The following is a 27709-nucleotide window of genomic DNA, read 5'->3' as shown; positions in this document are numbered from 1 at the left end:
ATTATGATTTGTAATGGTGGCAAAATTATAGTTATGAAGTAATAACTAATTTTATGGTTGGGTGGAGTGGAAATTTCTGGTTGCTTTGGAAGCTCAGTTTTGTCACATTATTTCTTTCTGGAAGCTGTCTTTTAAGAGAACATTTGATGTTTTGCTGGAGCAGACACTTGAGAAGGTGTGTGATGTTTAGAAAGAATATAAATATAACCCCCACAGACAGTGAGAGGATGTTCTTGCATCGCTATGTGTCAAAGAACTGCTTGTAGTGTTCCAGTTGATTCTTGTTGCTTCTGCTGACTCCTCTGATTCTTCAGAGCATGGTGATTTCTGCCAGATGGAGCTGCTGCTGCTGCTGCTGCTGCTGCTGCTGCTGCTGCTGATTCCTCTGATTCTTCAGAGCATGGTGATTTCTGCCAGATGGAGCTGCTGCTGCTGCTGCTGCTGCTGCTGCTGCTGCTGCTGCTGCTGCTGCTGATTCACGTTTTGTGCTTGCTATTGGACTGGATTGCTGATATCCTAACAACAAAGATCGGAATTGTCCCAAAGAACTACTTCTAAACAGGCCCACAACCCCCCTTTCCTATTAACCTTCTTTCTCCACTACCTCTGGTTGGTGTTCCTGAAGGGAGGTTGAAGCGTTTAAGAACCCTAATTAAAGTAGGTTTTGGAAAATCTAAGCTTACAGTTGGGGGTCACCACAACACGAGGAACTGTATTAAAGAGTCACAGCCTTAGGAAGGTTGAGAACGACTGGGTTTGAGGTTATGCAGATGATGGAAATAAAAGAGAAGTCAAGACTAAAATCTGTAAATGGGTTTACTGGGTTGACACTGTGATGCTGTTGACTAAAAGTGTGAATCTTGGCGCTCATATTTGCAAAGAGAAAGGATGACGTTTAGGTTCCAGGATGACCATGCAGATCCTGGCAACTGTCGTGGAGGATGTGATCCTGGAATCTGAGTGGGAGACTGCCATTGTAGAGCTGACATCTCTCACGAGCTGATTGTTGGAGCAACAGAGCCCCCGTTTGCCCGAGCATTCCATCATCTACCCCATAAAAAAAGCTGTTTCCATCTGACGCCTGTTTCCCGCCTCTGCCTTCCAAAGGCTGGGCTCACAGTACGTGCCAGTGTGGCCAATTTAAACAGTGCTGTGGTTTGAATCCAGGGGTTTGTGCATGGTGAGCAAATACTCTACCAACAGAGCTCTTTCCCAGCCTTGAAAGGTTGCCCTTTTCCCAGTGTTTACTTCTCTTTCGTGACCTGTTCCTCAGGATCTGAGAGATCTTGATCAGAATATGGTGATGATGGTGAACTATCTACACTTGGGAATTCCGGGTCTCTAAGGGAGTAGTACCAGTCTACTGCCTCAGACTGGGGTCCTATGTCACCATATGTGCCCAGAGTCTCATGATCTGATAGCTTATGCCCTGGGGCTTGGGGCCATGTTGATATATTCTCAGGGTCAAGGGAGCTAGAGTCATTTTCTAGATTTGTCTCACATACACAAGAGTCTGGACCAGAAATGAGAGTGTTTCTAAGGTGAGTTTCCTGAGCCTCACATTTCTCTAAAATCCTTTGTGATGTGATGTCCTCAACACTTTCTGCTGATGTCACACTGTCCTTGTATTCCCCCAAGTTCCTGCTTGGCAGGGGCTGGCTGGCCCCACCATTGTCCACAGATACCCGTTCTTCAGACAAGCTCCTTGTGCCTTCAGAACCCTCAGAACTAAGGGTAAACAAAGATCCCTCATCGGAATCAGACTCGTAGTTGGTCACTAAGTCATAATGAGGGTCAAAAGGAGCATCTCTCTCCACAGGCTCCTCAGTAGCAGGGATGACATATTGGCCATAGCCCCACCTTGGCATAAGGGAGGATAGGTCATTGTATAGCACCTCACTGTAGACATGAGAAAGTCTTTCCTCAGCATCAACTTCCGGGAAGCTTGGCTGCAGTGTGGCCAGCTCCCTAATGGAACTGTTCACTTGCCTTTCCTCAGAAGATTCCATCTGTGAGTCCACGGCTCTCACAGGTTCAGGGCACCCTTTTCCCATACTCTCCCCAGCCTCTTGAGTGTTTGTATGTGCTAGAGTTTTTGAGAAGGAAGCCACAATGTCTCTTGGCTGTGACAGGTGCAATTCATCCTTCCCACTATTGATAGAGCTAGGGAAAGTTTCCAGAGGACCAGCAGTGGAAAACCTACCCACCATATCATCAGTGAGAGAATATTCCTGGGCCACCGTGTCATAATGTGGTTCTTCAAGAACAGCATGGTCATCCTGTGCCGGTGAAATCAGCTTCTGAGCATCTGCGTTTGGAAGCCCGCGGAGTGCAGAATGGGCTCCATAGCTATTTGGAAACACACTGCCATCTCCACCTCTTGACTCACTGCTGTCCTCGAATTGCTCTGGGCTCTGCTGACTACTGGGGTCCATTCTGTTGCTTCCCAGCATCTGCTCTGAGAGGACAGCACCATGCGGGATTGGCTCTGTCACCCAGGATGGGTTCTGGTTCTCAAAAAGATGTAGGTGGTGGGTAGTTTGGCGTAGATCTGTCCCTTGGTGCTGTACATGTTGGGTACCTTCAATGTCGTCATGGAAGCCCTCATTTGAGTAGCCATTATCTGAGCGAGACCTTTTGTTCATGCATCTTTGTTGCCACAATCTGTCAATATAGGGCCTTGTGAAAGCCCCCAGGCAGAAAGCCACCACAAACGTGATGAACACTGACAGGCAGATGGCCAGGGTAAGGTCTGGGGGTTCACCATCCTTTCTATCAGTGACATGTTCATCCCGGGAGTCTCTGAGTTCTAACGGGGGCCGTGGCCACATCCCTTTGAGATCACCATAGCCAACCTGTGCCTCCTTCCCCAGGGTGGAGAGGTGCATGTCCATTCCTGCCTGGGGCCTCTCTGTTTTGCTCTGGATGAGGCTTTTCAAGTCACTTGGAGGAGAGCGAGGAAGGTGTGTATCCCTTGAAATTCTGATCTGGGGAGTCTCCACATATGGCTTCTCATTCTCTGCTAGAGGGAGACAGAAAGACACATGGATGAGATGTTGGATTGACCCCTGACTTTCAGAACTTCTGTGAACACTTTTAAATCTTTCTATTTTTCAAGCATATATCAGATGAAGAGTAATTTTATTCATTCATGTGTTCATTCACTCTTCATTCATTCATTCCTGTTCAAAGCCTTCTGTATGCATAGGGCATACATTTTTAGAAGACTATGAAACATAAGCCTGCTACTCACAGGCCCAGGAGGCTCACTGATGCCCAGAGAGGAAGAAGCAGGATGAGAGGACTAACACATGACTTTTCCTTCTTCCATACCCTCAACTACTTCGCATTTGCTAGAACATTCTATGAACACTTTATTGCACCTGTCTTATTCTAGTGCTTTATTTGTTATAGGCTTGTATTATTATTATTATTATTATTATTATTATTATTATTATTATTATAACTGTTCTCCAGTGCTAGTAAACAGTAAAATATCCACCTTTGTCTTCTGCACTCAGAATGCCAGTCCTGGCTGATTGCTTGCTTCTGTCCTTCATGAATGTCTTCTAACTTGGTAGCTATGGCCTTCTGATTTAATGACAGACCCAAATAGGTCAGAGGCAAAGTTTTTTGTCTGTCATAAATCTTGTTTTCAGGATAGTTAGTGTTGCAGGGGGATAAACCCTTCCCAGTTTGTCCTGCCACCATGGTATAATTTGTTCATGGGGAAGGGGTGAGGATCAGATCACATGTAACTTTACTTTTGAAATCTCTGTACATGTGTTCTGTACACAGAGGTCACACTGTAGAGGTTAACCAGCATTTGGGATAATATTTCTGACTTTAAAAGGCATTTTTTTAATCAATCATTAAGAATTGGGATGAACTTGTGATATTTTGGAAGCTTCTAGGCAAAATTTCTTTTCTAGCTCAAGAACTGATTCATTTATATGTGTCTTTGACCATGTGAAGAAAACCACCAGAAGCTAAGGAAAACAGTAAAGTGGTTGTCCTGTGACCCAGCCCTATGCTGACTGGGGGCAGTGTGGTGGTTTGAAAGAAAATGGCTCCCATAAATTCATAGGGAGTAGCACAATTAGGAGGTGTGTCCTTGGTGAAGGAAGTATGTCACTGGGGGCAGGATTTCAGGTCTCAGATGCTCAACCCAAGCCAAGTGTGGCATTCTCTTTCTTCTGCCTGCCAGTCCAGATGTAGAACTTCCCCAGCACCATGTCTGTTTACACACCAATACAGCACCCATCTTAATGATAATGGACTAAACCTCAGAACTGTGAGCTAACCCCAACAAAATGTTTTCCATCATAAGAGTTGCTGTAGTCATAGTGTCTCTTCAAAGAAGTAGAACGATGACTAAGGCAGGTAGGTACTCCTTGCCCTTTCTAGAGACTGTCACTACCTTTAAGGAGACTGCCTACTTATATTCACTCTCCAGGTCGAAATGAAACCAGTTCAGAAAGAAAGCAAAAGAGATACCTCTCCCTTACCCACAGACATGTTGCAGACAGCTTCCCATATTTCCCTCCAGGATGCAGAGGTGATGTTTTGGAAGTTGGCATCGCCCTCACCACACTTCCACTGGTTATCAGCCAAGCCAAGTTCCAGGTGGGGCAACTCTAGAGCGATGCTCACAATCGGTACAAGAGTGGTCAGTGCATTGCTTCTGAGGTCTACCACCTGCTTGAAAAGAAACAAATGTAGATCAGTCTGTGCACAGGACTGTAAGGTAAAAATATAGATGCATATGGAGCTGGATGCATATGGAGCTGTACAGAGATACATCTATGTTTATAAAAGCAAAAGCAATACAAATTCAGGTCTAGAGAAGTCAGTGAGGACTGGGCTTAAATCTCTGTTCTGACCACTAAGCCTCTGCAGTCTTGGCACTTGTTTGCTTTGTGGGAGCCCACCTCCCAGCATTGCTGCACGTGTTAGATGCTTGAAAAAGTTCTCCAGACAGGCCAACATTTCATCTTCTTTGCTTCCTATGAGTTATTATCTATGGTAAAGCCCAAAACTCACATGCTATTACCATTCAGAATAGCATCCAGGTCAAGAATTTCTCAAAACACCATCTTCTTGGAAATAGCAGAGCATGTTTACTGAAGAGGTCCTGGAACCCAGGAGAATTGTGGTTCATTTACTATCTCAGGTAGTAGCACATGGTTCTTTGTGCATTTGTGTCTGGCTGTTCAGTATCTGCAAGATGACTCATTTCTCCTGCAGAGTTACAAATGTGTGCAGAAGCAGGGGACAGAAATGATTCAGTGGCTCAAGTGGCAGGGCAGGGTGTGCTGAAGCCGGACACCACAGTGCATGTCACAGCAGGGAAAGTTATGTTAGGTGTGGCAGTGGCTAGTGCTACCCTGGTGTACTGTATGGCAGACATTCTGCTGAGAGCTTATATATATATATATACCTCATAGCCTCCCAACAACTTCCACAGGTCCCCTTTCCCACAGAGGAAGAAGCTCAAGCCACACAATGTATTTCACATAGAATGTAGTTGGTATAGGGGTCTGGGTCTGCACATGTATGCAGTAAAGAATGCAAATTATAAATCTGGTGTGGTAGTACATATTTGTAATCCCAGCACATTGGAGGTACAGACAGGAGGATCACAAGACAGAGGTTGCACAGTTCGAGACCATCCTGAGCTACATAAGACTCTAAAACCATGAGAGGAGATGCCACAGGATGAGAGGATAAAGTTTCAATGTTTTCTGACCTTGTAGCTATGTGTCTTCATTTCAAAACAACCCTCTCTGAGCCACCGCATATGTCTGAAGAAGACATTTGAAGACTCTTTGGTGGTGACAGCCGAACAGAAAACAGAAAATGCCACAAAAGAGGACTGGTGTGACAACTAGAAAGATTGAATATTGCCAAGGTCAACAATTTCTCTCCCGTGTGCCAAGAATGGCCAGCAATTCACTGCATGATCCAGTCTGTCTTCAGGCTCATGCCCTTGACTGAGGCCAGTTTTTAAATAAGCATCTTAGATTATACAAATTCTTGAGATGAGAGAAAATCACTAGAAATAGAGTTGAGTTTTTCATGAATGTAATGCAGGTAATTTTCCTGTGTTTGGCAGCTATGTAATCTTGAAGCTCATGGAAGGCTCCTGAAAATAGGAGGCAGGGGGTCAGGACTAGGAGGAAAAGCACTTTGCTTGGGCCTGGCATTGCCCAGGGTCAAAAGCTCCTCCCATGGGTGCCTGGTCTCAGCATCACGCTGAATTCTCATGTTCTCTGAGCAGACATTTTCTTTTTAGTGTATTTTTGCATCTTAGGATTTTTTTTTTTAATTACAAAACATGGCACTGAAAGCCAGTCTGGAGGAAAGGAAATGAATGAAATAATTCAGAAAGAGTAATCTCTGAGAAAAGATGAGAACGGAATTATAACTTAGGAAAAGAAATCCCCATCCTGCAGCATTTGAAAGGTACATAGATTCCGGGAAGGCTGAGAGACCGGGCAGTGTATTACAGCACAAATCACTGTTGACAGAGAAAAACGAGATAAGATTAAGACAAGAAAAGCTAATTTGAAACGTCAGCAAAACTTATTTCATCCCATTGAAGTATGCTGATGGATTTATGTTTTGAAAATCTATTTGGCTTCTGGGAAGGTAACCCCACGGGAAGGCAAACTTAACAGGGAAAATGTGAAATTCATCTTCCGGAGGGGAGAAGCCAACCACTGTGATATGCAGCTTCCTGGTATCAAACATCTTCATCGCCGTCCACCGCCGGTATTTGGGGCTACTGCCAACTGCACACAAGGGAATACCAAGCTCAGGACTGGGAGAGGATTCCCAGTTCTGGCGAGTTATGGATTATGGCTTTTATCCCAACATGCTCAGAGCTGATTTATAGCTTGCCTATGCTAATTTTTTTGTTTTTTAACCTTGAGCTCTGAAGACTCATAAAGCATCTTAAAAAGCACAGGAGGGAACACACAGGACAAATTCCACATATAGATGTGCCCATAACCAGTACACACTAGTCATGGTTTCTTCACGACCTACCAGTCTCTTTCCATTGAAGTAGGGAGCACAACCAAACGAGTGGGGAGCACGGCCAAGTGAGTGGGGAGCACAGCCAAGAGAAGCAGGGAGCACAGCCAAGTGAATGGGGGGGCTTTTCTGCTCTAATAACTTCCATGGCAGACAGAAACCAAAGCGGCTCCCCATAATCCTACCTTCTGGTATTCAGACTTTTAAGCGATTTCTTCCCTCCAGTGTGGGTGGAGGGTTTGATTCGGTTTCTAGCCAGTCCTCTCCAGCAGCAACAATGGGGTGCTGCTTTCATGATGACACTCTATAAAACAGAGATGCTTTTCTTATGTCAGAGAGACGACCACCTCCAAAGAAGGATGGTATATCACAGACAGCCTGGTGGAGAACGCTGCAGGGCAGACACCTGAGGGCAGACTTAACCCAGCAGCTGACAGGGAGCTGAGTCCTCAGTCCAACCTCTCAAGAAGGAAGTGAGTCCTGCCCACCTGGCTGAGGGGTCTGTTCACCACCAGTGAGGCAGTGGGTGTGACTCCAGCTGCGACACCAGTGAAGTCTCTTGAGCGACCATAAGGTGGAGACTCCCCCCCCCCCCCCAGCTAAGCTATGCCTGAATCCCTGCCCCACAGACACTGCAAGGTGATCTATGTGTACAGCTTTAGCTCCAAAACCATGGTAAATCGGGATACATCAATAGACAACCAAGGCAGCTACACTGGAGCATCTCCCATTATTCATCCCTTTGTTTATTCAGCAGGGGTGTTAAAATGTACCCGGCGTAGCTCTAGGAAACAGAATGAGGTATGATGTGGCTCTGCAAGTTCATGATTACCCTTCGGTGTTGGCGGGGAGGGGGACTAGGCATGAAGAACTGCCTCTGCTGGCACCAGTGCAGCGAGGAAACATGCAGCCATGTTGCGGGCTTCTGAAAAAAGAGACTAAGGAAACACTCCTCCAGAAAGCAACATTCAATCAAGGCTGGAAGGACTCCTAGCCCTAGCTCTTCTGGGTAAAGAGGAGGAACAAGTCGGGGTAGGAGAGACCTGAAGTGCTAGCAGGCAGGACACTAACGCACAAGGGGACAGCAGCTTGAAATGAGGCTGGAGAGGCAGGCAGGGGTCAGGCCCTGGCTCTAAAGTCTTGGAAGGGTTCAAACACACAATAGAGATCAAGGGCTATGCTTGGAAAATGGAATGTAAAACAATCATCTTAATATTGTATTAAAATGATTACTAATTACATATTAATAAAATTACATATTAATAAAATTTACATATTACACCTTAATAAAATGATAAATACTTACATATTAATAATTATATATTAATAAATAATATAAAATTGATATTTTTATATTAATCATTCATGTAGAAGATAATTTCATGTTGCCCCACTGTCAATGCCAGTGGTGTTTGGAGTAACACGTGGCGTGTGGTGAGTGGCGCACACATGGTATCACTGGTTGTTTTTACTGCCCATGTACACTTTGGACATAAAACCTACAGGGTCAGGGCCAGCAGCAGCCAGGATGGTCCTGAGCTGGTGACATCTTAGCACTGGCCACGGAGGCTCAGAAAGACCTCCCAAGTGGTCCAGTTTGTACAAGAGTCCTGGTGCAGCCTAGGTGGGTGGCATCATGTGTTTGTGTGCTTGCTTGTTTAAGACAGTGTCCTGTTCTGTGAGCCTGGCTGGCCTGGAACTCCCTGTGTAGACCAGGCTGCCTTCAAACTCTTAAAGAACACATTTAATTCCATGCCAACTGGTCAACGGGCACTTGGAGTTGAATTTAGTTTGATTTGGTAAATAATATGACATCTTTCTTTGTTTCTTTGTTTCTTTCTTTGTTTCTTTCTTCCTTCCTTCTCTCTCTCTCTCTCTCTCTCTCTCTCTCTCTTTCTTTCTTTCTTTCTTTCTTTCTTTCTTTCTTTCTTTCTTTCTTTCTTTCTTTCTTTCTCTTTCTGTTTTCTTTCTTTCTTTCTGTTCTTCTTTCTTTCTTTCTTTCTTTCTTTCTTTCTTTCTTTCTTTCTTTCTTTCTTTCTTTTCTTTCTTTCTTACAGTGCTACTTTGAACATGCAGCTGAGAGTGATCTTGAACTTAATGATCCCCCGTTTTCTACCCCCATCCCAGAATACAGTTGTGTGCTAGAGACTGAACCTAGGGCTCATGGCACGCTAGGCAGGCACCTTAACAACAGAGCCATATTCAGCCTGATATGTGACCTCTTGCTATGAGAATTCCTATTAAGTTTCATGGCCACTGTTGTGTCTTTAATTTTTGAGCTGTAGTCTTCATTTGTTCCAGGAGGTCTTAAATAGACTCACACACTTCAACAGCCAATACCCCTGCACACAGAGACACTCTTAAAAGGAAACAGTCCTCTAATCTAGTTAACTGCAACCCCGTATATTTAAGATGGTGGTAAGATAGATTTTTAGAACCTGTAGTCTTTTGAGCCCTTTGAAGGCTTCTGGGTGAATCCTGCAGATCTTATTGCTCTTTAAATAGATGCTCTCCAGCTGCAGGCAGCCACGGAAATCAGCCAGCCCGATGCGAACTATCCTGTTGAATGACAGATCCAGACTCTGCAATGACTTCAGCTTCCACAGTCCTGCAAAAAGGAAAAGCAGATTAAAACCTAAACTGGTGCTATTTGCTGCTGCGTGGTGTGCGGTGAAAACTGGAGATATTAATGGCTCTCCAGTGGGAAGCTGTCAGAGTGTATTAATACTGGGGAAAAGTGAGCGGTCTTAAGAGGGACCAGGGCCAATTAGCATGGGAACTTATTGAACAGGAAGGGGAAAAATGAAGTCAAAGTAGTATAGACCATAATCACAATGTTTGTGGTGGAATACACATTACAAGCATATGTAAGTATGTATTTTGAGTAGGTAGAAATAAGGATGTGAATCCAATTATTAATAGTCATTGCAGTCTGGTGTAAGATGGCTGAGGGAGGGGAAGAGGGACTTGGAGAAAGCTCTTTCAACTTTATGTACATTGGTTCTTTTTTTCAAATGATCATGTTCTATTTTTTTTAAAGGTTTACTTATTATTATATCTAAGTACACTGTAGCTGTCTTCAGACACACCAGAAGAGGGCATCAGATCTCTTTATGGAGGGTTGTGAACCACTATGTGGTTGCTGGGATTTGAACTCAGGACCTTCGGAAAAGCAGTCAGTGCTCTTAACCACTGAGCCATCTCTCCATCATTCATGTGTTATTTTTATCACACATTCACTTATTAATTTATCTATTGTATATTTGTATGTTCATGGTGCAGTGTATGTGCAGAGGGCAGAGGATAACTATCAAGAGTTATTCTCCCACCATGGAGGCCCCGGGATTTGAACTCAGATCATCAATCAGGCTTGGCTGCAGGCACCTTTTCACCTGCTGAGTTGTCTCACTAGTCCGATGTGTGCTCTTTTTAAACTAAGAATCAACTTTTTTTTTTTTTTTTTTTTTGATTTGGTTGAGACAGGGTTTCTCTGCATAGCCCTGGCTGACCTGGAACTCACTCTGTAGACCAGGCTGGCCTTGAACTCAGAAATCTGCCTGCCTCTGCCTCCCAGAGTGCTGGGATTACAGGCGTGTGCCACCACCGCCTGGCAAGAATCAACATTTTAAAAATCAACCCACGATTCAGTGAGGTGACGGACAGATGTTTGTTAATTTGATTACCTGTGAGTAAAAATGAGTGATAGTCCTACGTTAGCACAGGAAAAGGTTAGCCAGAGGCTTTATTACTATATACCTGAATTCTTCCAATTTTAAAGTTTTCTTATTCAGTGTTTAAAGCCTTTTAAAAATAAAAGGTTCTCATTGTGTATTATATAACTATTTTAAGTATTCTTAGATTTTTTTTTTTTTAAGGTAAAGAGATGACAGGTAGGCTTTGTTTCCCAGCACAAGAATCAGGCGGAGATCTTCCTGTTCCACTTTGTTCTGGGACGTGTGCAGAAGTTCCCATTGGCACTGAGAGGTTAGACGGAGAACGAGGTGCCAGTCACAGCAGCCTTGCAGACCTAATTCCCAGCTGGGTTTCCCAGGGAGGCGCTTGCAATTTCCCATTTTCTCCAGTGCTGTTCTCAAACACCAGTCTTTAACTTGTGTGTGGCAGATCAAGTTGGTTTGGTGCCAGAGGGTTTATTTCCTGCCTACTGTCTACACAGCATTGATGGCAAGACTGGCTATGGAGAGAGAGGGTAACAGAACTGAAATATGTAGCCAGGCTCTGCTACTTTGTGGGTTCTTCTCTACTCTTTATCCACTCCCCTGTTTCACCCCCACCTAGTAGAGAGAGAGTAGAGAAAGAAGGATAGGAGGGAGGGAAGGGGAGAGAGAGAAAGGATCTGTGAATCTAATTTTTTCTTGTTTTTTCTTTGAGCATGACTACTAACAAACTGCAACCAAACTCCATTCATTCCCACCAACCACCACCCCCATCTATCTGAGTCCCAGCATTTCTATACCCTCTTAAAAGTTCCCAGTATCCCAAACATCACACAATCGCAGAAATTATTGGCAGCTGGTAAACCTCTGTGCTTTGTTAGAGCACAAGGCAAATCATAGACAGCTGCTGCCAACAGTCCGAAGCAGCCCCAATATCCCCCACACTTGGGCTCAAAACAAAAACATATCCTTATATTTCTCATTTTTAGAGAAACCAAAATTTTAGAATTCTCACTTCAAAAATGTCTGTACCAGGCAGTCATGTTCAATTGAGTCGCAGAGATTAGGCAAGAGAATTTTAAATTAATGCATTTATTAAAAGATAATCATGGAGACTCTTGGTGCTGATAAAAAAATCCTTACCCTGAAAGCTTGCTGCGGAGGACTAAAGACATGTAGACAAGAAACATCAGTTGTTAGGCAGAGTGCTTCATCGTCCACCACACTTCTATACAGTTGGCTGCTTGTCCTCCTGACTATCAAATGATCAAATCTTTCCTGCGCAGAATCATGTGAACTCTTGTGATGCTTGGGATGTTGTGTTTGGCTTACACAGAGATCCAAAATCATCTAGCTAACTTTAAGGAATCAATACGAAATCTTAGTATCTGGCTTCTCTGGAAAGATTAGGAGTTCCAGCTTGTGGAACATTTGGCTGGAACTGATGGAAGACTGCCTGCTTTAGATGGGGCATGAGCTGAGAGAGAGAGAGAGAGAGAGAGAGAGAGAGAGAGAGAGAGAGAGAGAGAGAGAGAGAGAGAGAGAGAATTGGTCAAGAAAACTATATCAAAAAGTGACGAGAGAGAGAGCCAAAGCTGATATTCCTTAGCGTACATGCGTGTGAAATACTATATTACTTGGTAAATGTCTGTGCCTGGAGTCCCTGTGTGGTGCCCACTGTCCTGGGAAGCCAGTGCCCCTTCTGCCAACTCTTCCCAATTATTCACTCAGCTCTTTCTCTGCTCTATCACAAGTGCCAGGAGGCATTCAAATGGAGGGTGAGGAGGAAGGCAGGTTGTTGACACCCTCTAGAGTTGAACACAACCTTTAAAGAAAACACATTTCTTCATGCAGAGGATATTCCTCCACATTTAATTGTGCAAGCATATGGGACTGGGAGGGGCATGTAAGGCAGTGCCGGGAAGAGCACCACAGGTTCTCTGACATTTCCTGTGCTTGTCTGGCCTATTTAGAAATGTGAATTCATGCTTCCTAAAATATCCCAGTGCTTGACTGCACTGAGTAAGCTTCTAGGAGCTCAGTAGGGGAAGAGCTTTGAAGGGCAGGAAAAACAGCTATGTGAAGGCCCTGCTTAGCTGGGCACTTTTTCTTTTTCCTTTTTCTTTTTTCAAGACAGGGTTTCTCTGTGTAGCCCTGGCTGTCCTGGAACTCAATCTGTAGACCAGGCTGGCCTCGAACTCAGAGGTCCACCTGCCTCTGCCTCCTGAGTGCTGGGATTAAAGGCATGTGTCACCATGGACCAGCTAATTGGCCACTTTTTTTCTTTTTTATACTCTAAGACTTCAACCATCTTTCACTTTAAATGTTCACAGAGTGCCGGGGGTTCTTGTCATTTACAAACAAAACACCAAGGCAAGAACTTTCCCAGTGACAGGGTAGAAAGATCTGGGTCAAAGCTCAGATCTCTTAACTATTCATGACCCCATATCTGTGCCTCAAAACTGTACTCAACAACAAAACAGGCATGGGCAGATACCAAAAGAACTTGAGTGTAAAGACAGAATTCTTTAAGAACTCACTGGTGTCTTAGTCACTGGATTATGGCTGTGAAGAGACACCATGATCAAGGCAACTCTTATAAAAGAAAGCTTTTAATTGGAGGCTTGCTTCTAGTTCCAGAGGTTTAGTCTTTCATCATCGTGGCAGGGAGCATAGCAGTCTGCAGGCCACCAGGGTGCTAAAGAAGTGGCTGATCGTTCTACATCCAGATCTACAGTCAGAGAGAAACTGGATCCGGCATGGGCTTCAAACCTCCAACCCCACTTCCAGGGACACACTTTCTCCAACAGGGCTGCACCTTCTAATCCTTTCAAATAGAGCCACACCCCGGAGACCGAACATTCAAATATATGAACCTATGAGCTATTCTTACTCCACCTACCACATTCTACTCCTTGGTCTCCATAGAATTATAGTCATATCTCAATGCAAAACTGCATTCAGTCCAACTTCAAAGTCTCTATAATCTCACAGTCTCAGTACTGTCTGAAAGTCCAAAATTCAGTCTCTTCTGAGACTCATGGCAATCTTTTAGCTGTAACTCCTGTAAAATCAAAATTAAAGGCCAGATCACATACTTATAACATATAACGGCTCAGGGTATACATCATCATTCCAAAAGGGAGGAAAGGGAGCTTAGTAAACAAATGCTAAACTAAAGTAAGACCTAAAACCAGCTCAGCAAACTCCAAACTGCATGTCCATGTCTGACGTCAAAATGCTCCTCAGATCTCTAACTTCTCTCATCTTTGTTGACTGCAACACACTTCTTTCTCTTAGGCTGGTTCCACTTCCTGTTAGCAGCTCTCCTCAGCTGTATCCCAGGACTCTGGTCCTACGGTCTCCATGGAAACTAAGGCTTTGTTTTCACAGCCTCACATAGTCTGGTCTCCGGGCCTCCATGCAGGGACACCCATACCCAAGCCCGGCTTTAGCAGCTTTCCTTAGCTGCAGAGGGAGATTCCACAACTCCTTTCTTGTATCCTTGACTCTTAGAGCCTGAACCACGTGGCCAAAGCAAACAAGCTCTACTGCTTGATGGGGATGAACTCGGCCCCCTGTGCAGTTACATCTGCAGTGGCTTCCGGCTGTGGATGGTTGCCTTCGTGGCCTAAGCTTTTTTTTTTTTTTTTTTTTTTATTCGATATAATTTATTTACATTTCAAATGATTTCCCCTTTTCTAGCCCCCCCCACTCCCCGAAAGTCCCGTAAGCCCCCTTCTCTTCCCCTGTCCTCCCTCCCACCCCTTCCCAGTTCCCCGTTCTGGTTTTGCCAAATACTGTTTCACTGAGTCTTTCCAGAACCAGGGACCACTCCTGCTTTCTTCTTGTATCTCATTTGATGTGTGGATTATGTTTTGGGTATTCCAGTTTTCTAGGTTAATAACCACTTATTAGTGAGTGCATACCATGATTCACCTTTTGAGTCTGGGTTACCTCACTTAGTATGATGTTCTCTAGCTCCATCCATTTGCCTAAGAATTTCATGAATTGATTGTTTCTAATGGCTGAATAGTACTCCATTGTGTAGATATACCACATTTTTTGCATCCACTCTTCTGTTGAGGGATACCTGGGTTCTTTTCCAGCATCTGGCAATTATAAATAGGGCTGCTATGAACATAGTAGAGCATGTATCCTTATTACACGGTGGGGAATCCTCTGGGTATATGCCCAGGAGTGGTATAGCAGGATCTTCTGGAAGTAAGGTGCCCAGTTTTCAGAGGAACCGCCAGACTGCTTTCCAGAGTGGTTGTACCCATTTGCAACCCCACCAGCAGTGGAGGAGTGTTCCTCTTTCTCCGCACCCTCTCCAACACCTGCTGTCTCCTGAATTTTTAATCTTAGCCATTCTGACTGGTGTAAGATGAAATCTTAGGGTTGTTTTGATTTGCATTTCCCTAATGACTAATGAAGTTGAGCATTTTTTAAGATGCTTCTCCGCCATCCGAAGTTCTTCAGGTGAGAATTCTTTGTTTAACTCTGTACCCCATTTTTTAATAGGGTTGTTCGGTTTTCTGGAGTCTAACTTCTTGAGTTCTTTATATATATTGGATATTAGCCCTCTATCTGATCTAGGATTGGTGAAGATCTTTTCCCAATTTGTTGGTTGCCGATCTGTCCTCTTGATGGTGTCCTTTGCCTTACAGAAACTCTGTAACCTTATGAGGTCCCATTTGTCAATTCTTGCTCTTAGAGCATACGCTATTGGTGTTCTGTTCAGAAACTTTCTCCCTGTACCGATGTGAAGAAGGAAATGGAAGAAGACCTCAAAAAATGGGAAAACCTCCCATGCTCATGGATCGGTAGAATCAATATAGTTAAAATGGCCATTTTGCCTAAAGCACTATACAGATTCAATGCAATACCCATCAAAATCCCAACTCAATTCTTCACAGAGTTAGAAAGAGCAATTATCAAATTCATCTGGAACAACAAAAAACCCAGGATAGCTAAAACTATTCTCAGCAACAAAAGAAAATCTGGGGGAATCAGTATCCCTGACCTCAAGCAATACTACAGAGCAATAGTGTTAAAAACTGCATGGTATTGGTACAGTGACAGGCAGGAGGATCAATGGAACAGGATTGAAGATCCAGAAATGAACCCACACACCTATGGCCACTTGATCCTCGACAAAGAGGCTGAAAACATCCAATGGAAAAAAGATAGCCTTTTCAACAAATGGTGCTGGTTCAACTGGAGGTCAGCATGCAGAAGAATGAGAATTGATCCATCCTTGTCTCCTTGTACTAAGCTCAAATCCAAATGGATCAAGGACCTCCACATAAAGCCAGACACTCTGAAGCTAATAGAAAAGAAACTGTGGCCTAAGCTTTTAATTCTTTTTTCACAACTTGGAAGCTGAGCTGGGCGGGGTCTTGCCCTGAGGTCACCACTTCCTTTATTCCATTTAGCATCAGGGTTTTCTTTAAGCTTTTTATCTCCTTGAGCAGGGATTTAGCTCCATTACCTTTCCTGGTAACGCACGTTCTCCTCAGTGTTCTCTTTGCATTGCCTCTTGTCCCACACGCTCCTTTTCATTGAGGATCTGCATACAAGTCACCGCCAGTAACCGTGCGACACAGTCAATACTAGGCTGTCGTGAAATCTTTCCTGCCAATGCCATGAATCCAAAATGCCACAGTTTAGCCTAAGGCAGACGTTTTTTGGACAAGGGCAAAAAGCAGCCATGTCTTTGCCTAAATAACACAAGAATGGTCTCTAAGCCACTTACTAACATTCTTCCTTCTGAAACTTCTTGAGCTGGGCCCCCACAGCTTCCCCTAGTACTGTCTTCTGTGTTCCTGCTAGGATTGTCCACTAAGCCCCATTTAGTGTGTTCACAAAGTCCTAAAGTCTTCCATGTTCCTCCAACAAACAGCATGGTCAGTTATGTCACAGCAGTATCCCAGGGTCCCTCATACCAACTTCTGTCTTATTATTTTATGTGTGTGATTTTTTTGCCTGCCTGTGTACGTATGTACATATGTATGCATGTGTATATATATGCAGCATGTGCATTCCTGATGACTGTGGAACTCAGAAGAAGATGTTGGGTCCTCTAGGACTGGAGTTACAGATGGTTATGAGCTGCCATGCAGGTGCTGGGAATTGAACTTAGGTCTTCCGTGAAAGCAACAAGAACCCTTAACCTATGAGCCCATCACTCTAGTTCTGGATGTATCATTTTGTATATGCCAATTGGATCAAGCATTTTGATTAGACTATCACTTTAGCAAGATTCTTGCTTGTCTCCTTGATGTATTGATGAGGGATGTTGAACTATGGTTTTCACCCCCAAGTATCCATATGTTTCATTGTCTAGGATTTATGTTTAGGATTATTACAGGTTATTATTATCTTCAAAGAATTAGCCTCCTTATCACTATGTAACACTCTTCTTTACCCTGATAAGTTTTCTCATTCTGAGGCTTTTGACTGGAATTACTGTAACTTCTCTGAGCTGGGAGGTGGCTCAGAGGATAAAGAGCTTCTGCGAAAGCATGAGAACCTGGGTTCAGACTCTCTACACGCTCATGAATGCAGAGCATGATAGTGCGAGTCTAGAACCCCATTGCAGAGAGGCAGACACACGTGTTCCCTAGGAGCTTCTGGTCATCTGGTCTAGCCATTATGGTGGGCTCTAGGTTAAGTGAGAGACCCAGACTCAAAAAATAAGGTGGAGGGCTGGAAATATGGCTCAGTGAGTAAAGTATTTATCATACAACCATGGAGACTAGAGTTTGGCCCTCATATAAAAGAAGCCAGGTATTGGTACAGTGACAGGCAGGAGGATCAATGGAACAGGATTGAAGATCCAGAAATGAACCCACACACCTATGGCCACTTGATCCTCGACAAAGAGGCTGAAAACATCCAATGGAAAAAAGATAGCCTTTTCAACAAATGGTGCTGGTTCAACTGGAGGTCAGCATGCAGAAGAGTGCGAATTGATCCATCCTTGTCTCCTTGTACTAAGCTCAAATCCAAATGGATCAAGGACCTCCACATAAAGCCAGACACTCTGAAGCTATTAGAAAAGAAACTGGGGAAGACCCTTGAGGACATCGGTACAGGGAGAAAGTTTCTGAACAGAACACCAATAGCGTATGCTCTAAGAGCAAGAATTGACAAATGGGACTCATAAAATTACAAAGTTTCTGTAAGGCAAAGGACACCATCAAGAGGACAAATCGGCAACCAACAAATTGGGAAAAGATCTTCACCAATCCTATATCAGATAGAGGACTAATATCCAATATATATAAAGAACTCAAGAAGTTAGACTCCAGAAAACCAAACAACCCTATTAAAAAATGGGTTACAGAGTTAAACAAAGAATTCTCACCTGAAGAACTTCGGATGGCAGAGAAGCATCTTAAAAAATGCTCAACTTCATTAGTCATTAGGGAAATGCAAATCAAAACAACCCTGAGATTTCACCTTACACCAGTCAGAATGGTTAAGATTAAAAATTCAGGAGACAACAGGTGTTGGAGAGGGTGTGGAGAAAGAGGAACACTCCTCCACTGCTGGTGGGGTTGCAAATTGGTACAACCACTCTGGAAATCAGTCTGGCAGTTCCTCCGAAAACTGGGCACCTCACTTCCAGAAGATCCTGCTATACCACTCCTGGGCATATACCCAGAGGATTCCCCACCATGTAATAAGGATATATGCTCTACTATGTTCATAGCAGCCCTATTTATAATTGCCAGATGCTGGAAAGAACCCAGGTATCCATCAACAGAAGAGTGGATGCAAAAAAATGTGGTATATTTACACAATGGAGTACTATTCAGCCATTAGAAACAATGAATTCATGAAATTCTTAGGCAAATGGATGGAGCTAGAAAACATCATACTAAGTGAGGTAACCCTGACTCAAAAGGTGAATCATGGTATGCACTCACTAATAAGTGGATATTAACCTAGAAAACTGGAATACCCAAAACATAATCCACACATCAAATGAGGTACAAGAAGAAAGGAAGAGTGGCCCCTTGTTCTGGAAAGACTCAGTGAAGCAGTATTTGGCAAAACCAGAACGGGGAAGTGGGAAGGGGTGGGTGGGAGGACAGGGGGAGAGAAGGGGGCTTACGGGACTTTCGGGGAGTGGGGGGCTAGAAAAGGGGAAATCATTTGAAATGTAAATAAAAAATATAATGGGGGGTGGGGGTGGGGAAGAAGCCAGGTGGTGGTGGTAGGCCACCTATAAACTCAGCAACCAGTGGCTAGAGTCAGAATCTCCGGAGCAGGCTGGCTAGGTACACTAGCCAAACCAGGAAACCCCCAGGTTCAGTGAATGACCTTGCTTAATGGAAGGTGGAGATCATTCAAGGAAGTCACTCATCATACTTAGCATTAACTGCACACTGGACACATCCTAAAAAGGGTTTTAATTTGTTAACTGTCTAATCAGGTTGGTTTGTGAACAGATCTGTGAAGGATTATCTTGCTTGTTATAGGATAGCCCAGCCCATTCTAGGCAGCACGATTTCCTGGGCAGGTAATTTTTGCTCATGTAAGGAAGCTAGCTAAGAAAAAGCCTTCAAGTCATCCAGAAAGCAGCATTCCTTCACGGTTTCTGCATTCAGATTTCTGCCTTGAGTTCCTACCCAGACATCTTCAATGATGGAATGTGACTTGGAGGTTGAAGCCAAATAACCTCTCTTTCTCAGGTTGCTTTTGGTCAGGGTATTTCATCAAAGCAACAAAATAAAATTAGAATAACAGTCAGTGGCAAACTTTGGCCTTCACATGCACCCACATACATATGCATATGCACACATACATATAGTACATAAGTGCTCCCACTTAGTACAAGCATGCATTCACATACACACATGCATACCTCATGCATATATGTATAACATACTAAAGCATGAAAGCAATAGAGGAAAATATCTGGAGTCAACCTGATATAACACAAACACACACACACACACACACACACACACACACACTTTTCCTTTCTTTCAGTGAGTGCCTATCTGGTAGTTTATCTTTCTCCGCCCAACTTCATTGCAGCATTTAGCCCCTCCCTATAGTAGCCTATCTACCAAGTTAGGTACAAGTCAATGATGGACTTATACTCATGAATAAAAAAAATAATATTTATGATAATATGAGTAAACATCACAGTAATTACACTGAAGTAAAGATGCTGGACTAATACAAAAAGTACATTCAGATGCTCCCTGATGTACAAAGATATTGCATTTCAATAAACTCATCATAGGCTAAAAATATCATGTTAAAAATGTCTTGAATATAACTAACCTACCAAATAATAACAATATGCAATACACAGAGTCTTTGGCTATTTACCCACATGATCAAGAGGTTGACTGGAAGCCATGACTCTGCCACTGTCCAGTGGCATACAGAACTACATATCATGTATCAAAGGTCCCAGGGGAACCTTTGCAAAATGCAAAGTATGTTTAGGTTTTGTCTTGTACTGTCTATTCAGTGTTAAATTTGGGTCCCCAAGATCTGGAGTCTGCACATAGCCCCTGTGACCATGCTCCCAAGTTGACGCTGATTGGTGAATACAGATGCTGACAGCCAATAACTGGACAGAAGAGGTATAAGTGGGGTTAGGCTTCCGGGGCTTGGGACCACAAAGAAGAAGAATGTGAGGAGAGGAAGTAGAAGCCACCATGGCTTAAGGGTCAAGACAGTATGACCCTGAGGGCTGCCCAATTAGAGTTAAGAGCAGTCCAGTTAGAACTGGTAAGTAATAACTCTGGGGTTATTGATAGGAAAGTAAAAATCTAACAACATAAAAGGTAGATAGCTGCCCAGCTATTGTGCTGCTTAAGATTATTAAAAATACAAAGGCTATATGTGTTTTTTACTCTAGAACTCAATAACAAAGGCGGGGAAGAAACCCTGGACCAGGATTTAAGTAATTTTCTACAATGAAAGTATAGTTTGTACTGACTGTTCATTGTTCTGTCATCACTGTAAAACCAAAGACATATTCAGTTTGAACCAGCCCAGCATAATCAAGCTCTTTCTGTATTGTATGATTCCATCCATATAAAAGTGAGCTTACAAGGCAGGAGAGAAACCAGTGCTTGCTAGAGCTGGGGGCTGGTGAGATGAAGGGAAGGACAGAGAATGAGAAGGGTGTGGAGAAACGGAGAAACACCTGCGGTGACAGCTCAGTCCTACCTGCAGAGGGGAGATGGCTGGTTTCCCAGGTCAGAGTGGCTTACATCAGAGCACATCCAAGAACGCTTTGAACAAGCAAGGGTCTGGGCCTCTGACAAGGTGGAGGCCTACACAAACGAGAACATAGCAGCATGGAAGCTGAGAAAGCCCTGAAGTGCCTACAGACCTTGGACACATCATCTGAATAACTTAATATTCTACTGTACCTGAAATCAAAGATGAAACAAGGGCAGAAAAGATTGGGTGGGCCTCACAGTAAGAGCTGCAGGGCTGTCCATCAACGCCAAAGGGAGCACACACTCTCTTGCTTTCTTGCTCTCTTACTTGTTCCTATCTTCCCTCTCTGTCCCTTCTCTCCTCATTCCATGTCTCTACTACCCTCTCAACTCCCTCATGCCATAAATAAACTCTATACTTAAAAAAAAAGGGAGCCAACAGTGGTAAGCTATTTTATGACGTCACTCTGTATTCCGGTCTTCACACAGTGTCTGTGATCTTTGCTGATCCTATATACTCCTCATTCTCGGAGATAAGACTTTTGGATGTTAGCCCTGCAGTGGTGTCACACGCCTTTAATCCCAGCACTTGGGAGGCAGAGGCAGGCAGATTTCTGAGTTCAAGGCCAGCCTGGTCTACAGAGTGAGTTCCAGGACAGCCAGGGCTACACATAGAAACCCTGTCTCAAAAAAACCAAAAGACTTTTGGATGTTAAGTGAGTTGTTTAAGGTCAGTAAGCAAACAGAATATGGTAAGACATTTTATTCAACTTCCCTCATGAAGCCAACCCAAGATTTCCCAAGAAGGGTAAATTTCTTGTGGACAAGGGACTTAGTATCAGGAACCTCTTCTAACTTTAGAAGATTAAAATTTTGTTTTATTAAGGTACGGTTTTTGCAAATGGCCTTGCCTACTTACATTCTCCCAAGATGGAGTTAGGTGATTCAAATAAACCCACCTGTGTTTCCAGGGTGCATTTCTAAGTGGGGAAAAATGTGCTCCTTATCTGAGCCACTGATGATAGGCAGGTGAAATGAACAAAGTTGTGCTGTGCTGGCTGGTACCGGGACATCCCACCACAGTTAGATTCCGTGTTTTCAGAGAGGAACATTCAGTGCTGAGGGGAAAACCTAGAAGCGACTTTGAGGAAATGGAATTAACTGCAGAACTTCATTCTGATGATTACCTAGGCTAGGAAGGAATGGAATTGAATCATCCAGTACCTAAGTGGCTAGAGACAGTCCTACTATTTCCTGGAAATTATATTAAGGTCAGTAAGCAAAAGGGCGGAGGCTGGAGTCTAGCCACCACCTCAGTGAACACTGTCTTTGAACTCTGAACTTCTGCATGCCTTCCCAAGTGCTCATTAGATAACACAGCACATTGCTGCCCTGGTGTTACAGCTTCATGTTCCAAGCCCTAAACGTTGGAGTAGTGTCTAAAATGACCCAAGGTGAGACATCTTATTCAGTATATTCTCCCTTATTGTGACCAAGGTGTGTAAGTGACCCAAAGTCCTCTTAGCCTAATGTCACCCATATATTTGATGTCTTTAGAAATTGAGTTGATTTTGAGAACAATGGTTATTTGTATGTCTATAATCCAAATCCTATGGGTAAAAGAATACAGAAAGCTTTGGTTCTATAAGACACTGCGTTTTCTTTCTTGCTCAGTTCTGTTCATTTTGAATGTCGTATCTCACTGCAGCCATCTGGTTTCTGAAAATTGGGGGTGGGGTGGGGGTTAACATGAAGTCACCAGTCTGACCTACCAGCCTCCCTGGGATCCCAGAAACGTGTTTGCTCCAGCATATTCACTCTGTTGAGCACTGAAATACCACTTGGTGAGGGACTTAGAGGCTGACCCCATTGCTTTAAACCTCTAAAATCCTGATGGCTGTGGCCTGGGTGTGTGTCCCAAAGCCGACACTGTTACAGGCTTAGTCCCCAGCTCAGAGTTACTGGAAGGAAGTGGAACCTTGAGGAGATGGCACTCACCAGGAGGCCTGAGGCCACTGGGGGCATGGCCCTGATGGAGACTGCTGGGCGTGGAGTTCTTGCGCTCTCTCACTGTCTGATTCCATGGGGTCAGACACTTCTACCAAGTGCTTCTGTCCTGATGCTCAAAACAGAGCAACAGAACCAACTGCGGCCAGCTGAAAACTATGACCTAAAACTTTCTTTTAAGTTGCTCATTTCAGATATTGTTATTCAGATATCATAGAAGAACCAGTATGCTGATTTTTTCAGGCTATGAAATATTATTTAACTTTTTAAAAGTTAATTAAGTTAATCTATTCAAAAGTTATGGGTGGTAGGTGGAAGTGTCATTAAGGTGAAATTCGTGTCTGGCATCCCTTTTGTGCTGACAACACCTGACCAGGGTGTTTCCTCAATACAGGCTTATTGGTGACATCGAAGCTGACTCAACACACAAGATGACCCGACAACAGAGGAGTCAGTGTGACGCTTTAACTTTATAGCGATGGGTTTTTCTGAGTGTCATATAAACAGGCACTGTTTAAAGCCACGAGTTAGGAAACTGTGTGTGCTATAGGGCTACTTGCTTGGGGGATGCCTTCTGTGGTGTCTCTAATTTATTATTGTTCGAGACCAGTAAAACACAGCTAAGTAGGTGCTCACAGAGCTCTGCTCATGATTAGAGCGGGTTACGGGTCCCATCCACAGCAATAACTATTTAACATTTCGAAAGACAGTTTGAGATTTAGAGAGAAGCAGACTAATCACTTATTTCTAAGTATACTGTCGCTTTCAACTTGTGCCAAGAGAGAAGTAAAAAACAATATTTGCAAGTTATTTTCAGGTTTCCAAAGTGCCTTCGAATCTTTTAATGGCTACCACGCACCGCGCATGACTGACTGCACTGCAGTGGCATGCGGGATCTTTTACACTGAATCTTAACAACTTGAATAAAGCCTATGGAGCCTCTGATTTACGATGGTGTGAGTTACTTTTGGCTTACAATGGTATGAAAGTGTGTCACACAACTACACAGCCACTGGTTCACACCTTCAGTATTGTGTTCGATGTCTACCCAAGATTTTATCAGAAAATGGATTCGGTGCTCCATGGTTTTCTTCAAGCTGCCTGCTAATGTCAGCTGAGAATGTCCAAGGGAAGGTGGGCCAAGCCGCAGTTCCCAGTGGGTTAAGGTTAACTTATGTGACCTTCCCCATCACTGTCATCACCTAAGGACCCAAGTGCTCCAATGAGCCTTTGGTGGGAGTCATTTACTATGGGAACACCAACAGGTGTATACAAATGCATTTCTGACTTACGGTATTTGTGACCTGTGATGGGTTTATGGTGATTATAGCCCAGGGAACATCTGCATTATCAAACGTTGTCATTAGACACATGAACAGAAAAGCCAATAAGAAAAGGGCAGGTCATAAGTTGGGACACGCCCCAAGCACCACATCTCACTAATGCATCCCCTCGGAAATAGGATTCAAGCTTGTGTGGCTGGCCCTAGTCAGAATCAGAGACCTGCAAGGGGTGTGGCAGGGAATCCAACCTGTGGCAGCCTTCAAGTGTACGTTGGTTGACTGCAGGCCGTGAGTTCACATCACGAAAGGACTGGATAAAATGACCATAATGCCTAAACAGATCCACACATTATGTGGACTTGTGGTGTCTGAATGTCTTGAAGGTATCATTTGCCAGAGTTCTAACAGGATTCCAGAGGCAGGAGTGACTTGTTTTGTTTTCCTGTTGTTTCCTCTACAAGTTTACCATTTCCCCTTTCCTATTCTTGAAGCCAGAAATTTAACCTCACAAGTAAGAAGCCCATCTCTCCCCTGGACCTTTTGGCCCTGAAGTGAAATTATATTGGTTCCAGCCCCTTGGAGAACACATCTGTTCTCTTTGCTTCTTTTTCAATTGCTAATCCTGTGCGCTCGCTCCCCTCCCCCGCCTCCAGGTTCCTTTTTCTCTCCATTCGTGGAGAAGCAGGGCTGTGATACAGACCCAGGCAGAGTTGAGACAGAGAAGTCCCAAACCTCAGAGGAGAGAACTGCCAGGGGTTTTTCTCAAAGGGCTTTGAAGAAGCGCAAAGGGAGTCTTTTCTCCAAACTGAGTCTGATGCGGAATGTTCTCTAAAATTCTGCCCCAGCTGAGGACCAGGACTTGCAGTGGGAAGAGGAGGGCTGGTGTAAGGCTCTTTTATGAACCCCTGAAAAGGCCCTCCTTGGGGCTCTGAATCAGACTCTCCCTTGTTCCAGAAAACTGAAGGGCCCAGCCTAAGCTGCAGCAAGAAATTCTGGTTTTGGTTTCACAGTAGGAAGTGTTACATGTAACTATATAACATTGAGATCGTCCTGGTCTCCATTTGGAGGACAACCAAAAAGGCAAAATGTGTTTCAAGAAGAAAAAAAAATTTGTAAATATGCTAACGTGTTTAATTTATATATTAAAAATACCTGTATACATTATTTCTCACTGCTTGCACATATTAATAAATATATATAGCAAACAAAATAGGTAGTGTAGCCAGGCGTGGTGGTACTCATGTTTAATCCCAACACTTGGGAAGCAGAGGCAGGCAGATCTCTGGTCTACATAGGGAGTTCCAGGCCAGCCTGGGCTACAGAGTGAGACTCTCTCTCAACAAACCAACCAACTAACCAAACAACAAACAAACAAACAACTTCCAAACCCCAAACTAAATATATCAGAGATCTAGCATCTAGATAAATCCTGGTGTTTCTTGACAAACTCATACAACATTAATGTGAGTGAAAAAGTAGGATATTTTGCTGCACTAATTGTAAATTCCGCTCTGGCAGGCAGTGCCTCTCGGGAACGCCTTTATTGTATTTGCTCGGTCACTGCTTTGCTTTTTCAGCCTCTCCCTTGAAACCGAACATAAATACAGAACTCTTGTTGACATAAAACACCAGTTCCCAACCTACTCTTTCTCTGTTTGAGGATCCTTTCAAATTGCTCACCTTCAGGAGTACCACGGAGTTGATTCCTTTGAAGTATCAGCACCTTTAGCCAAGGGAGTTGGCTGTGGGAGCGACTTCTGTGCAGCGAGAGGGAGTAGATAGCATTGTTGCTGAGGTTTAGTATCTCCAAAGCACGGAAATGCGAGAGAGGGCCGAGGGTCACTTTCGATACGCGACTAGTACGGTCCTGAAGTTTTCTGTGGTGTTCTTTCTTTGCGTGAGGCTGGAAGAGAACTCTAAAGAAATAGAAACTCCCATCCATGGTGTCTGCTTTCTGTGAGATGTGTCTTGTAGAAGACCAGTTTGCCAGAAGATCCCCATTGCTCTGGTACTCAGGATGGAGGGAAATATTGCTTTTTCTTGATGGGTCTGTCACTGTTTCCACAAAGCAAAGACCTGTAACTACGATAGTAACTCTGACGTAGAAGTCTCCCATAATGCCTGGAAAAGGGTGAGCCAGTCAGACCATCCAAAATAACACATAAAAGCAAGCAGCAAATCAAAACAGGAAGTATAATCTCCAATTTAAGATTTAGAAAACATGCTTAATTATCAACCGAAGTGAACATTTGATTTCTTAGAAACTGGGTTCTGAAAAGAAACCACCTAAAAGGTGTAGCTGCAGACTAAGAACACCCGATTGTGCGTTTAAGGGAAAGACCTCCCCCCTGTCTTCATGAAATACACATTGACCAAAGCCTTACCTCCACCTTCCTAGTGTCCTCCAGCCTGTGCTCTGCTCTCTAATGAGTCCAACTTCCTCACGCTTTTAAAAAGCCTCAGCTCTGTGTCATTGGCATCGGGCAAAGTCCACTACGCTTATCTAGAACAGTCGTGTGGTTTATGACATAAAGGACTGCAGCCCCACTAAAGCAGGAACCTCACAAACAACCAGAAAGTGCAGTCGCAGGCCGGACACCAGAGTTTTTCCTGGCTAAAGCTTTATGTTTATGGCTTTTGCTACCTTTCACATAATTTTAAAACCTTTTAAAGGCACACAAAGTAAACAAAAATGATCATGAAAAGGATGGCCTGCCCCCAAGCCATGGATGTCAAAATATAGACACGTCGAGTCTCCCCCATCCCCCTCTTGGGGAGCAACTGCAGGTTCTGTACACGTTACAAAGGCGGACCGCATGCCGGAAAGCGCCCATAAGAGGCGGGGGAAATGGATTCTTGACATTTGCTCTAAGCTAAACCCTTTGGAGACAAAACTACTGTACTAGTCTGTACTACTAGACCAGCTTTGCTGAGTGTCCTGCCCTTGCTTCCACTCTTCTCTCCATCTTAGGTAACTCCAGGGATCATTCCTCTGCCCGCCACCCCCCCCCACACACAATAACATTTTCCGTATACATTTTTCTCCTTCAAAAAATTTTAAGTGTTTCTTTAATTGCCTGTAGTCCAAATCCCCAAGGTAGGCATTCAGAACTTCCCAAACTGTAGCTACCTTGTTGGGTAGCTGCAAGCTGTGGCCTGGGCTGGGGATGTGTCTGTCTGCCTCACAGAGAAATGAGTTTTCCATCTGCCTCTAACCCATAATCAATGCCATTCCCCTCTGCAGGCTGAGTCGTGCACATCCGTCAAGTGTCATCTCAACTCGTAGGGTCTGAGTCTGTTTTCCTCACAGTAGCCAATGCTTAACCTTTACTTTCCAGATATTTTCAGTAAATAGAGTGAGTGCATTCAATTCCATTCCACTTGACAGAATGTCAATGCCATCACACAGTGCTAACACACAAAGCAGGAGAGCAAGTAGCTGGCCCTCCAGCTCCCCCTCAGCTCCCCCCCCCCAGCTCCCCCAGCTTGCCCTCCCAGCTCCTCC

At 43.9% G+C, this 27709-nt stretch overlaps 1 protein-coding gene across 1 annotated transcript; it reads right to left on the bottom strand.

The window, feature by feature from the left end:
- Positions 1-657: 657 nt before the first annotated feature.
- On the bottom strand, positions 658-26321 carry Lrrc66 (leucine rich repeat containing 66). The gene is given in 5 exon segments (XM_052198590.1): positions 658-1264; positions 1266-3019; positions 4509-4698; positions 9477-9646; positions 25885-26321. Coding segments are annotated over 5 exon segments (2700 nt in total). The 5' UTR covers position 26321; the 3' UTR covers positions 658-1114.
- Between the last annotated feature and the right edge of the window lie 1388 nt (positions 26322-27709).

This window comes from Apodemus sylvaticus, chromosome 11, assembly GCF_947179515.1.
Source record: "Apodemus sylvaticus chromosome 11, mApoSyl1.1, whole genome shotgun sequence".
In the NCBI taxonomy this organism is placed as follows: Eukaryota; Metazoa; Chordata; class Mammalia; order Rodentia; family Muridae; genus Apodemus; species Apodemus sylvaticus.
Note: the sequence above shows the minus strand (reverse complement) of the source record. Positions and strands in the feature narration are given on the sequence as shown.